Raw genomic sequence first — 13,873 nt, 5'->3', positions numbered from 1 at the left:
GAGCTAGAATGTGAATCACAGCCTGGAGCTCACAACTTTTAAACAAGTCACATTTAGGGGGTTCACCTTAAGAAGCTATACATTCCCGCATGTTCTTTGACTAGGCACTGATTACAGTGGGAAACACGTCAGAGCTTTATCTTGCATCCTGTTCTGATTTGGGATAAAGCAAAAAAGTTTTTTTGCAGTGATAGAAAGGAATTTATCAAAACTGGAGCAGACAGAACCTAGACCAGTTGCTCATGGCAACCGATCAGCATCCACCTTTCATTTTCAAACCTTAAAGGAGAACTATGAGGTGAGTGCTTTTCACTCACCTCATAGTTCTAGCCGACCTGTGACAATGAGACTGGCCCAGGTCGGCTCAGTAGATCGGGAGGTGAGCGAACATATCCCGGCGTTCACTCCCCTCTCGATCCTGTCACGGCTCTCTGCCGTGACAGGGGGAGGGGCTGGATTCCCCTCTCCCCGCTCCGATCTGCCAGCGCTGACTGGCAGGACGGACGGGGGAGAGGGCGGCAACAGCTGGCTCTGCCTCTAGATAGGCAGAGCCAGCTGTCACTCACGCACCTGGGCGGATCTCAACATCGATGTCGGGATCCGCTCCGGCTGCGGTGTCTCAGTATACCGCGAGCTGTAGCTCGCGGTATACTGAGCTTAGGGTAACGGGAGGACGCTAGTTTGTGTCCTCCCGTTACCCTAAGGAGAACTATGGGGAAAAGCCCTGACCCCATAGTTCTTCTTTAACTGAACAAACTGAAGAGAGAAGCTGATTGGTTGACATAGTCAACTGCTCCAGATTCTTCTGCTCCAGTTTTGATAAATGCCCCGTATATTATGCAATCTTTCTATTTTTTTCATTCAGATGTGGTTGAACCTGGGAACGAGCCTAGATCTGTACCAGATGTCCAATGAGCTGGCTATGTATAGACTGACCTGAAGCAAGTGTCATGTAGTGTACATTACATTTAGTTGGTGTAGGGCACACATGGATCCAATGTACCCTGTTGATATCCAACTTTGTTAGATGTCTCTTTATATTTCCTCTTGCTAAAGGAGGGAAATCACAGCAGAACATACAAATGTAGGTGGCTGCTGTGCGGGCCACATTACAAGGTCCGGCGGGCCGGATTTGGCCCGCTGGCCTTGTGTTTGCCACCCCTGCTCTAGAATGTTGCCAGGAGTACACACATAAATACAAAATGATGATTGGTTGACATGGACTGCATGGACAAGTCTGCTCCAAGTATATATTTGACGTTGGAGTAGAAGTATACCTACCCTCTGGTGGTTTTAGATGACTTTAAAGATAATGTTTCAAGTTTATTGTGATTCAGATATGTAGCCTACGTTTGTTTATCCGATTAACCGATTAATCGAACCTAATAATCGGCTAACTAATCGATTTTGAAAATAATCGTTAGCTGCAGCTCTAGTATATAGTGTCCAGATTGACAGTAAATGGTTGTCTCAGTAGTACTGCTTGTTTAACATGATAAAACTATGTATTGCTTTGCAAAAGCTATAAGATCTTAAATAAAACGGCGTGGAACATGAATTACCTTTTCCTCCATGCCTGGCTCTTGTACATGTAAATGAATTTACATGCCTCTCTGGCGTGCTGCAGATATGACCACAGGAGGTAAACTATACCATGCAATACTAACAAACCGTCATTTCAGGATGTTTTCAAGAGAAAAAAACACAAGCTGTTCATTGTGAAAGTCATGTTTAATGTATCATTTTATATCTGTTGTGATGTTTAGCTGATAATTATTTGCGGGATGTAGTTACAGGAAGAGGTCACGGCACACAAATATTTCAGCACAGCAGCTTAGGTTAATTCTCATCTGCGTTTTTCATGAGGTGTGTTTTTTACACACGTTGCCATTCTTTCCTACGAAAGGTGCATTTTTCTGCAAACTTCAACTCCCAAAAAATCATGCGTGCTACATCTTTGGTCTGGTTTCCATCAAAATGCACCTTCTGTAGGAATGAATGGTCTAAATCAGTGGTTCTAAACCTGTGTAACCTCAGGACCCACATTTGTCCTTGGTCATTAAGTCGCGACCCAAGTTACACTGCAATGGAACGCACGGCATTGTGGTACAGCGCGTTCCGATGCGGGCAATCAAACTGTGGGGGGAGGTGCGTTTGGGGTACCATTCAAATTAATGGCAACACACCTCTGGCACCACAATGCTGTTGGTGCAATTGCATTGTACACTGCGTAATTGCACAGGATTGTGCAATTAACGCACCGTTTTAGTGTGAACGGGCCCTCAAAAACACTGACAGACACATTCTCACACACACATACACACTCCAAAAAAATGTAATTCATTTTTCTTTTCTTTTTAAGATCCAGCCAGTCTCTCTATCTTATGAGAACTGCAGTGGATCCTCAGCCTGGGGTCCAGTGCGTGCTGCTGTGCTGTGATGGAGCTCCATCCATACGTGCATTGCTTGTACTGCTTCCTTGCATGCCCTGTAGAGGTGCTGGGAGCCAGAATGTGACGTCACTCCGGTCCAGGCACCTCTACAGAACATGCACGGGTTCTGTAAGGAATGCATGTGTGGATGGATTTCCCTCGTGGCCATGGCCCCACCCCACTTCAACCTGACACTCGGCAACGGGCAGCAGATTTTGAATGGCTGCTTGGCCCTAGAACTGACAGTACTGCGCTAGGGGGAGGCTGAGGAGCCTCTCACCTAGAAAAGTGAAAGGCATGCCTAGAAAAGTGGAAGGCACACTGGTGACCCACTGAACACGGTGTCGCTACCCACTTTTGGGTCACGATCCACCAGTTGAGAACCAAGGGTCTAAAACACACTGCACTGTTCTACATTAAAGTGAATGCATTTTTATAGCCATTACTTTTTTTTTGCCAGTGATTGCCATATTTTAAACGTCCTTGGCTTGTCTATAAAAGGTGTAATCTCTAATAATGCTTTACTGTAAAAAAACAAAACCCAGTTAGAATGTTATTGATTGTAGAGTACATACAAAGGTATAATGCAGGTCATGTGGAACTTATTATACTATTTTTTTGTGCAAAGTTCTGGAGAATTTTTAGTTGCAGACTATAAAATCAAAGCAATTGTTTACAGTATGTTGCATGAAAACAATGTCCAGCAATTTTTTTTATTTTTAGTAAAAGATGGTATTTTCTCTTGCTGCATATAGTTGTAAGGTTTCTTTTGCTATTTTTTTTTTTAAGGGACGCCATTCTTTAGATATTTGTAAGAATGAGGGAAATCTTTAATTCAGACATTGACTGGGTACTCACTCCTACTACGTAGTCTAATATAATTATTACGTATTCCACTCAAACATGGAAACAATCCAGCCAATGTAAAGTTAACACCATAGAATTCTTTTATCAATTACATCTTTAATTTTAATAGTACGATATAACAACAAATCACACTTTAAAAAAAACATTGTCCTGTGATTTGTTTTATATCATACTGTTAAAATTAAAGGAGAACTATGGGGTCAGGGCTTTTCCCCATAGTTCTCCTAAGGGTCATGGGAGGACACAAACTAGCGTCCTCCCGTTATCCTAAGCTCAGTAAGATGCCGCAGCCGGGACGGATCTCGGCAATACTGTCTGGATCCACCCAGCTGCGGGATTGACAGCTGGCTCTGCCTATCCAGAGGCAGAGCCAGCTGTGCCCGCCCCGTCCGTTTCAGCAGTCAGTGCTGGAGAATCGGAGAGGGGGAATCCCTGCAGGGAGCCGTGAGTGACAGCCACGGCTCTCTGCAGGGATAGATCGAGAAGTGAGCGAGCAACGCTATGTATTCACTCCCCGATCTACTGAGCCGACCTGTGACAGTTTAATTGTCACAGGTCGGCTCAGATTATGAGGCTGAGTGAAAATCACTTGCCTCATAATTCTCCTTTTAAAGATTTGTATTTTGATACAAAGGATTCTATAGTGTTGACTTTACATTGGCTTGATTATCTCCATATTTTGAGGGAAATAAGTAATATAATTATTTTTGACATTCTTCAGATGTATACAGTATAGCTTTCCTTATAGAAAAAAAGCTGATATAAGAGTTTTTCCCTGCATCTACCCTTTTAATTTTAGATGTAGTGATCCTTTGAATACCATACTACAGAACATGTTCAAAAGGAGTATGGTGGTAATGTTAATATTGTTTGCAATTGCAGTGTAACTTGTGGGGTGACATCAACATTGTCCATAAACAAATTGTCATTGTGACCAAATTGCATTGTTATTGTGATGCGTATGATGTCATCAGTTAACTACTGTTGTTTTCCTGTTGCTGTAGCATGCTGGAATACCTGGAAGTCTAGTGCTAGTGTGAACACTCTCACAGTTGGTTTCAGAAGCTCAGGAAAGATAGCAAACATAGGGCTTTCTATTGACAGTGTTGACAGTTTGTATGGGCCTAATCTCCTTCAGCTAAACATAGGGGTCTATTCACAAAGCTGCCGAAGGATATGCTACGGCTGATTTCAGCCGATGTACGGCTGAAATCAGCCGTACCAGCCTGCTCACTTCACTTCTGATCGGTCATTCACTCGGCTGCCCTCGGCAGCTTTGTGAATAGACCCCATAGTCTCTTCAGAGCCCTTTCCTTCCCACACATATCTAGTCTATTCACACACCTAGTGAGCAAGTCTCCCCCCCATTAGTGGGACTTTCATCTATTATTCTGTGTAGTTCCAGTTTTACACAGAGCAGAGAAAAAGTGCGTGCTTTTGAAGCCTTTACAGTGTAAGCATATTGCCAATCACACATTTCTCTTTTTCTCCACAGAGGTTGGGGAGTAGCATGCAGCCAGATGAAGGCTCAGAATGGCTTCTGGAACTCTTGAGCGAGGTGCAGCTGCAGCAGTATTTCTTGCGTATACGTGATGACCTCAACATCACGCGCCTTTCCCACTTTGATTACGTTAAAAATGAGGATCTGGAGAAGATTGGCATCGGCCGACCTGGTGAGAAAATTTTCCTTTTTACTAGTGGATAATTAAAAAAATAATTAGTCCGTACTTGCAGATGTTTTTGGGCAAGGTAAGTAGCACTGGGGAAAGTGCAGGTATCCAGCAGTAGACTTAAAACTATTTGGCCAATCTTGGAGATATATATATAGATATCAATTTATATCTATCTATATATATATATACACATACACCGTAAATACATACACATATATAGATGTACAATTTTTAAATAGGTTGTTCCATTTATTTACTGCATGGCACAGAATCTATTCTCTCATTGCAAAGCTTTTGGTATTGGTATTATATTATTTTCACTGGTGAGACCTTGACTTTGGTCCAACCATGTGGCCCTGACTAATAAGAGTGCTCACATTGGCAATCAAGAACCTCTCAGTGCAAGAAAGGGATGGCGACTTGCCCAAGATATTTGTCTTAAAGTGTATTTCCACTTTTGCAGTCAGATTTGAGAAAACTTCACTTTATGTTTGTTATGTGTTCCTAATCACACAGCATACTGAAAAAGATGTTAAAAATATGTTTTCATACCTTATATGTGTCTGTGTAGCAGGGCTTTGCAAGCGCCTCTCTCAATTTTAAAGTTACTAGAAATTCTGATTTCTAATAGAAGGACTAGGGACACTCTGAGCTTCCTCTCATTAACATACAATGCTTCTAGACCTCCCTTTGTAAGGACATACAATGTTTAAATATAGTATACAACTGATAATGAGATCTGCCAGCACAGTACAGACACTTCCATGCATTCTAGAAGAAAATTCAGTACAAAGAAAAGCTTTTCTTCCACAATACAGCAAATAATATACAAGCAGCAATTTTTTAAGTTACACTATGTGAATGAGAACATGTAACAAATATAACATAGGTGTTTTTTTCAAAGTGGAAATACAGTTTAAAGGAGAATTATGGGATAAGTGGAAATCACTCATCCCCATAATTCAATCCCACCTGTCACCAAGAAGCTGTCACAGGTCGGCTCTAATGGGAGGGAGAGGATCGGGAAGTCAGCGACGGCGGTGTGTTTTCGCTGGCTTCCCGATCCTCTCCCTCCAGAGAGCGGTGACTATGAGTCACTGCTGCCTGCAGGGATTCCCCCCTCTCTGTTTCTCCAGCGCTTACTGCAGGGACAGACGGAAGGGAACGGGCACAGCTGGCTCTGCCTCTACAGAGGCAGAGCCAGCTGTCAAATCAGCCAGCGGGGTGGATCTCGACTGTATTGTCGGGATCCGTCCCAGCTGCAGCGCTTTCAGCATATAGAGGGCAATAGCCTGCTATTTCCTGAGTTTTGGGTCACGGTAGGACACAGTATATGTCCTTCCATGACCCTGAGGAGAACTATGGGCAAAAAAGGTTGCCCCATAGTTCTCCTTTAAGCTAGTTGTCCAAATGTGTATTTTCTACTCTAAATTGATTTGTTCTATTTGATTAAAAAACTACTATGCTCTTTATATAATTGCAAATAAATATTTATATGGTATGAACAATCTCGAATACTTATTACTTTGTCACATTGTGATTAGCTCTACTAATTTACATTACGTATTTACATAATACATCATTATGCTGTATGTTCTTTTATCTTTTATTTCTACTTTTTAGGCCAGAGACGTCTTTGGGAAGCAGTAAAGCGGAGGAAGGCTATGTGTAAGCGGAAATCCTGGATGAGTAAGGTAGGCTATTGTGGAACACTTTAGTTTTAGTAATTGAAGGCTTACATAATTTGCAAACATTGAGTATATCCATTTTTCTAGATAAGAACAGATCGGACCGTGACTTCTAATACTCTAAGTGCAGTTGCCAGCGTTGATTACTGTTTAAATTGGTTTTAAAATAAGCACATTAGGACAGCAATTTGTTTTTTAAATAACTTTTACAAAGTTTCTGTTCTGACGTGTCCTAAAATATATCTGTATCAAATTTTACCTGAATAATGTAGCTCTTGTCAAACCTTCCTTTTGCTTGCTGAAGTTGATATTTGCGTAAAAGAGGGGTCTGAAATTTGGGGCTTTGAAGGGCTCTAATGGAAAGCTGACATGACCTTCAGCCAACAGGAAGTGCCTGCTATTCCATTCAAGAGCTGGATTGTAAAGGTAAAAATGTGCTGCAGATTTAAAAAAAATAAAATGATGAACTGCTGGCCTTTCTTGGAGTCTAAGTGCCACTGTGCAGGCCATTTTAGGAACTCAGAATTCAAGTACTCATACCCTCTTTATTTAAAATACATTCAATGATTATGTATTTAATACATAGCTGCTTTAAATAAATATAGTATGGTATACTTTATATATCTGGAGTCCAGCAGTAAAGCAGCTTGGGGATACTCATTTTAAGTGTATCTATAGCCAAAACCTTTTTTTTTTCTAGTTTTGCTTTGGGTGAGGATTGATTAGAACCCATGTTAGGTTGTTTTTCCTGTTGATGTACTATTGGAGAGATTTCCCTACACTCTTCACTCTTCAAAATGAAATAAAATCAACTAGTTGCCACTGTCCCCATTGGCAGATTTCCTCTATCTCCCTGTTCTGGAGACAACTGTAAAATGTTAATATTTTTAGTAAAATAAGTATTTAATATCTTGTTACAGGGTGCTGCTGTTTTATTTTGTTTTACATTAGTGACAGTGTCACTTATAACCAGCACCAGCCAAGCATACTGTGTCCTCCTCCTCTCTTGTTTTTCCTGAGATTGAGGAGCGTACTCACATACCCGATGACATCACTGACTTCGCCCTGCATGTTTCTTCACTTTCGGCATCACATTAACATCACATAATAAAACAACCTGTAATTATTCCATAAAGCAACCATTTCTATGTTATTATAAAATCAAACACTTTTTTTTTGGAATGGATAAGATTGATATTTCCATAAGTGCACCATCACTATCCCTTTTAGATTGTAAGCTCTCATGGACAGCGTCCCCCCCCCACCAATTGCAAAGAAAAACCCCTTATACCAGAACAGGGGACATAGCTGCACCTATACAATAGTGGTGTTACCCTCCTTCTTTTGTGGGGGGATTTTTGGAGCAATCTGAAATGTTCATTTAAACATAGGAGGGTGAGCTGGTGGAAAAGGTTGTCGCTATCCCTAAATTGGAAAAAAGGTGCTGATTGATCTTTTATTATTATTATTATAAAGGTCAATAAAATCTGGTGAGTTTACTCAAATAAGGGGCTAACAAAAGGGGACAAAAGAAGCATGTGGACAGTGTGGTTGGTCTTTCAGTACGAGCTGGATCTGTGCTGAATATTATTGGTTGCTGCTGGTTATTGCTAGGGGACAGTACTATATATTTTGGATTGCACTTTGATATTCAATTGATAGCAATTGTTTTCATGTATGATGGAGTTTTTATATTGCACAAGAAACATTGATGGCATGCTGGTTGCTAATAGTTATGGTTATTTTACAGATAATAACTTTAACTTTCACTATCAGAAGGGAAGGGAGTATGCCCAAGAGACACAGGGTTATTTTGTTACGGTTTTATTGAGATACTTGGTTATTTAATCATTTATCACTTAATTTTATTATGTTTTTTTTATTGAGTAGTGCTGTAATCCTATAACAGTGTAGCCATGATATCCATGTATGATATAGTACACCATCTGTAAGTTAGCAGTTATACCTTAGCACAGAGTGTTTGCACATACAGTGAAGGGAATTTATCAAAACGGGGGCAGGCAGAATGTGGCACAGTTGCCCATGGCAACCAATCAGCCTCTCTCTTTCATTTTCAAAGCTTAACTGAACCAACTGCAGAGAGAAGCTGATTGGTTGCCATGGGCAACTGCTCCAGATTGTGCCTGCTTAAGTTTTGATAAATCCCCCCAAGTAAATATTGAGCCTTTGGATTAATATAACAGACAGGCAATTAGCTTTTTCAGAAGGTGCCCTCAGTCGTGGCAGCCTACATATTGTCTTGGTACAGAGTTATAACTAATTAGGATCTGTGCACTTTCTGATACTTTACAAGTACACATAGCAATCATTTTATTTGGGTGATATACCATTTATAGCAGTAGCTATCAATTTGTGAGACACAGGGGTCTTCAACTGCAGCCTCTGAAAGCACCAAGGGGCCACACATAATATTCAGTATATGTAATGCTACATAAGACTGTTAGGGACTGTATACACACTAGAGTGCATGGTCAGAGACTGCTACAGGTGTTGTTGGAGACTGGAAATCTACTGCAGAATACAATCAGAAACCGGGGGCATGGTATGAGAAACTGCTAGAGACTGTCATCGTACCCTGGAGTCTGCAAAGGAAAATCCAGCAACTATCAAAAGGCTAAATGTGGCCCTGGAGCCACAGTTTTGGCACCAGTGATCTACAGTCACCTGTCCTTAGGTTCTCTGTTATAGCGCAAACATCGGGGCATTTTGACAAGCACAAGTACTTGTCAAAATGCCCTGTTTTTTCCGCCCTCACCCTGCAGCGCCGTAACGCGGCCGCCTGACTGGCCTTGCAGTAGCGCCGGGCCTGTCTGTACAGTACACAGTTTGAGTACCTTTACATGGTTGTGCTCTTGCTGGAGCATCTGATATGTAAACTCTTACCAATAAGCATCCACACCCTTTGTTCATCTTAGACATTCCTGATATAAAATGTATAGTGTCATCTTATCCTGCAACATTTTTCCCAGTGAAGTTTGTAAGGGTAGCGGTTAGCCTTCAGCAACTGATTCTTTTCAGAATGTCACACAGCTCTGAGGCGTGTTGTGCTCATTGATAACACAGAGTGTAGAATGAAAGAGGCTAATATTGTCATCTCCGAAACTTTGCTTCAATCCTGTGTCCTCTGTCTGCAGTACTGGAATATTTGGGTCTGGGGTTACTCTGAAAATAGAACCCACCCACTCAGTATCACATGTCTATCCACTTTTTTTGCTGGACCGTGACTGGTGACATCGCACTGTACAAGTGTCAGCAGTTGTCCCAGGATTTCCTTTCTAGGTGCCGTTGACTTGGGGGAGGATGGATTGATCCAGCTGCAGGCCTATCTGGCAGCGGAAGCTGCTAATCCCAGCTGAGAGATTTGCTGCACTTTTCCAGGAAATAAATCATGCTATCAGCATTGAGTTTCTGTATGCCTGAAATACACATGTCTCAAGGGGACCCCTACATGATGCCAGTGCTATGCAACCTGACTTCTGACTTTTAATTCTCTTATCTGTGGATTAAAGTGGATCTGATGACATTTCAAACAGCAATGGTGCACCAGATTGCTGGGAAACAAACAGGCAGTGATCATGTACTGTAAAATGAGTGCTAAAATATAGCAAACATAAGGCTTTTACTGTACTGTAATTAGACCAAATAAAAGATGATCTTGTTTGTTTTATGTTTGCACTTTCTGTGTTTTTAGTGTGTTCTTTGTGTTTCAATTAGTTTTTCATGCGTTTTATGTTTTGGCCAATTAAGGAAAAAAAGTATAGCTTGCTAGGGGAAGGGAGCTTGTTGTCATGCACTAAAAGACTTGAAGATGCATATTACATTGTGTTTTTCCTTTACCACCATTGAAGTCTATGGGACTAGAAACGCACCAAAGAAGCACCTTAACCATTTTCCAAGTTGCATGGAAGCACATTGCATTAGTGTGACGGGGCCCTATAGAAAATAATTGGATTCCTTTTGCTGTGCATTTCCTTACGACAGCTGAAGCACTTTGAAACGCACAGGTGTAACTGGGGACTAAAATAAAAAAGCTGTGAATTTGTTTTCTCTAAAACCCTTAGTCCCCATTCACACCATGGTGTTCTAGCAATACGCGCATCTCCATTAATTTCACTGGGTTCCACACATGTGACAAACGCGGAAAAAATAGCTCGTGTAGCAAAATATACTATTTGCGTTCCACATTTTCCCCGTCTATTTGAACGCTTGTAGAAGTGGGCATTTTCCCCGCATTTGGTGCATGTTCACAAAATGCAATGGTGTGAATGAGGATTAAGGGCTCATTTCCATCAGAAGAGTTGCGGCTGCGCTGCCTGTTTCTTTCAGGACCACCCCAACGTATAGACACGGCAATTTTTCTTGTGTTAAATGGGCATGCTCAGTGGCGACACAGTGCAGAGGTCAGCAGTGTGACGCACAGTGCAGAGGTCAGCTGTGTGAAGCACAGTGCAAAGGTCAGCTGTATGACGCACAGTGCAGAGGTCAGCGGTGTGACGCACAGTACAGAGGCTACATGTGTGATGCACAGTACAGAGGTCATCAGTGTGACGCACAGTACAGGGGTCAGCGGTGTGACGCACAGTACAGAGATCAGCGGAGTGACGCACAATGCAGAGGTCAGTTGTGTGACACAGAAAAAACAGACTTACAGTGCATATAGTTGATCTAATTCCAGTGCTCTGTCCTCATGCCCTCTTCCTCTCATGGTGGTGGTGGTGGGGGGGGCAGCGATGTTGCCTTCATATCCAAGGGTGAAGCCCCCAGCCGCCTCCTTATCCTCTCACTTCAGGACCCGCTTCCCTACAGCCAGCCAATGGTAGCTCAGTCTCAGCTGCAGAGTGGCTGAGAGGGGAGAGCTGGCAGGAGGGATCGCGGATGCAGTGGTGGCAGGGGCTTATTTTAACTTGTTTCCCCCCTGGATCTGCCACTGGACATGGCGGCAGTACCTCCCCCTTCTGATGCCGCGCACGGGGCACCTGCCCCCCCCTAGTTTCATCACTGGGCCACATTGCACTGTGCGGTGCCGATAGAACTTAATGAAGTGTCACTGGTGACAGTTCAATAAAGTTCTAAAAAAAAAAGTAAACAATGTGATGTGGCGCGGTAATTGCATCAACATTGTACCTGTAACTCAAACCAGCAGCCATGCGATTAGCTCAGCTTGCTGGTGTAAATGGACCCTTAGTGACCAATCAGAATTCATTTTTTTTCTGACAACAACTGTTTGGTTGTTATAGTTTACTGCATATAACATATCATTCCTCTGTACAAACACAGATTGCACTGTGTATACAGAAAACTGATCCCTGGACCTTGCTTTGTTCTATTACAGCAACTCTGTATAAGCCTAAAGGTCGGGCCGGTGTGCGCAAGCATTGCGGTCATCGGAAGCCCGCCCCTCAGGGGGTGTGGCTTGCGATCATCGCAAGTACGATCTGCCTATGCAAGATATGCAGATCGTACGTTTTTTGAAGTACCTTACAACCATCGCAAGACAAAAGTCTTGCGATGGTTGTAAGGTGTGTGCCCAGCCTTAGTAGTATCTTGCAACATCAGTGGGTGTCTGTTCAATCAGGCACATCTACAAACACCTGAGTTTCACAACTTTATTACTTACTCATAAGGTCTTAAGGAACTTCTGAGTAAGCAATAAAGGTGTCAAATGCATCAGGGTGTTAGCGTGATGCTGGATGTACAATGTGGTTCTTGATTGAATAGACACCCACTGATATTGTAAGATACCACTGAGGACTTGTTTATACAGAGTTGCTATAACAAAACAAAGTAAGCACCAAGGATCAATGGAATTGTCTGCATACACTGTAAGATCTATAGCCAGATCTCCTTACTGGCAGCAGAGGATTGTCCTGTGATATTATGATTCCTTATTGAATAAGCCTGAAACTAATCTAATCTTCTCTGCTATATTAAAAGTGTTACATTCAAAGGGTTATGTTATTGGGTGATTCTGAATAATTATTAGAAAATTCATGTTTTTAAGGACAATTTGGTTATTACTTTCTGCTATGATGCTCTTTCCATCTAGCTTTCTGACATTGGAATACAGTGTAAAGACATGAAATGATTAGATTAGCATCTTTGTTTTCCTTGCAACAGGTATTCAGTGGGAAGAGACCAGACTCAGAGTTTGCTCCTCTGCCTCAAAGTACTTTTAGAAAACCTCCCAGCCCTCCACCATCTGAAGGTCAGCAGGCCCTGACCTGTCTTATTAGTGAAAAGGACATTTCCCTCTTTGAGAAGCTTGGCGATGGGTCTTTTGGTGTTGTTAGAAGAGGAGAGTGGAACACCCCTAGTGGTAAAATGGTAGGTTTACAACTTCTTGTTGGTTTCTTGGATGTGTTTCTGTATATAGCAAGACAGCACACCTCCAAATTACTGCAGGTGCTTAATATGTTCAAAAATTAGTTTGTTGCCTTTTTCATATTTTTTTATTTCACATTTTGTAGTCAGAAATATATTTAACAAATGAGGTCATGGGTATACTGTAATATCAAAAATAGTTTGCATTTTTTTTAAGCCCAATTAAATCCTCTTCATTTATTATGCAGTCAGCCTTTGTCGCACAACACAGCGATCTGACGTCCCTCTCCCAAGCACTCCTTCAAGGAACAGTCCTCTTGATATCCGAGCATTACTGTTAATCAGAGCAGTGTTCAGGATGGGGGTGTACTGCTGTAGAGCCTGAAGAGCAGCATTTTTATTAGACCTTATGCAAATGGACGCATGGGGGATTTACACGTAAAATCCAGGCATATTTCCCTGCCCGGGAAGACACAGGAGTTGCGTACAGCCAGCTATAGACATCAAGGCTGAACACAGCAGGTAGATGCTTGTACTTTCATAAACTTGAGCATGCTGTGTACAGCCATTTATATCTATAGGTAGCTGTATGCAGTGCCTGTGCTTTCCTGAGTGGGGAAATATGCCCCAATTATACAATGCCTGGCCAAAAAAAAAAATTATATATCTCGTTGGTCTACCTTCAGCCTTGATTATGGCATGCAATTGCCCTGGAATAATTTTGATAAGCTTATGCAATGCCACAACATTTATTTCCGGCCAGTGTTAATTTTTCACAAAGATCTTGTAGTAATGATGAGAGAGTCAGAGCACTGCATAAGGCACATCCCAAAGATTTTCTATTCACTATTACACTAATTGCCATCATTAT

The 13,873-nt window shown here is 41.9% G+C and overlaps 1 protein-coding gene and 1 long non-coding RNA gene across 5 annotated transcripts in view; one reads left to right on the top strand and one right to left on the bottom strand.

Annotated features, from left to right (window-relative positions):
• The window catches only part of LOC108791180, a 20,920-nt gene extending 16,043 nt beyond the window's left edge, over positions 1-4,877 (bottom strand). The window contains exon 1 of the long non-coding RNA XR_001941488.1: positions 4,793-4,877. This is a non-coding gene — a long non-coding RNA (uncharacterized LOC108791180). The remainder of the gene's footprint in view (positions 1-4,792) is intronic.
• TNK2 (tyrosine kinase non receptor 2) overlaps positions 1-13,873 on the top strand; it is a 121,243-nt gene that overhangs the window by 63,005 nt on the left and 44,365 nt on the right. For all 4 annotated transcript variants that reach the window (XM_018561582.1, XM_018561579.1, XM_018561583.1 and 1 more), the window contains exons 2-4: positions 4,795-4,972; positions 6,596-6,666; positions 12,799-13,005. In XM_018561582.1, coding sequence (XP_018417084.1) covers positions 4,810-4,972; positions 6,596-6,666; positions 12,799-13,005 — 441 coding nt within the window. In that variant the 5' untranslated portion in view covers positions 4,795-4,809. The remainder of the gene's footprint in view (positions 1-4,794; positions 4,973-6,595; positions 6,667-12,798; positions 13,006-13,873) is intronic.

Source organism: Nanorana parkeri, unplaced genomic scaffold (genome assembly GCF_000935625.1).
Source record: "Nanorana parkeri isolate BGI_ZX_2015 unplaced genomic scaffold, ASM93562v1 scaffold531, whole genome shotgun sequence".
In the NCBI taxonomy this organism is placed as follows: Eukaryota; Metazoa; Chordata; class Amphibia; order Anura; family Dicroglossidae; genus Nanorana; species Nanorana parkeri.
Note: the sequence above shows the minus strand (reverse complement) of the source record. Positions and strands in the feature narration are given on the sequence as shown.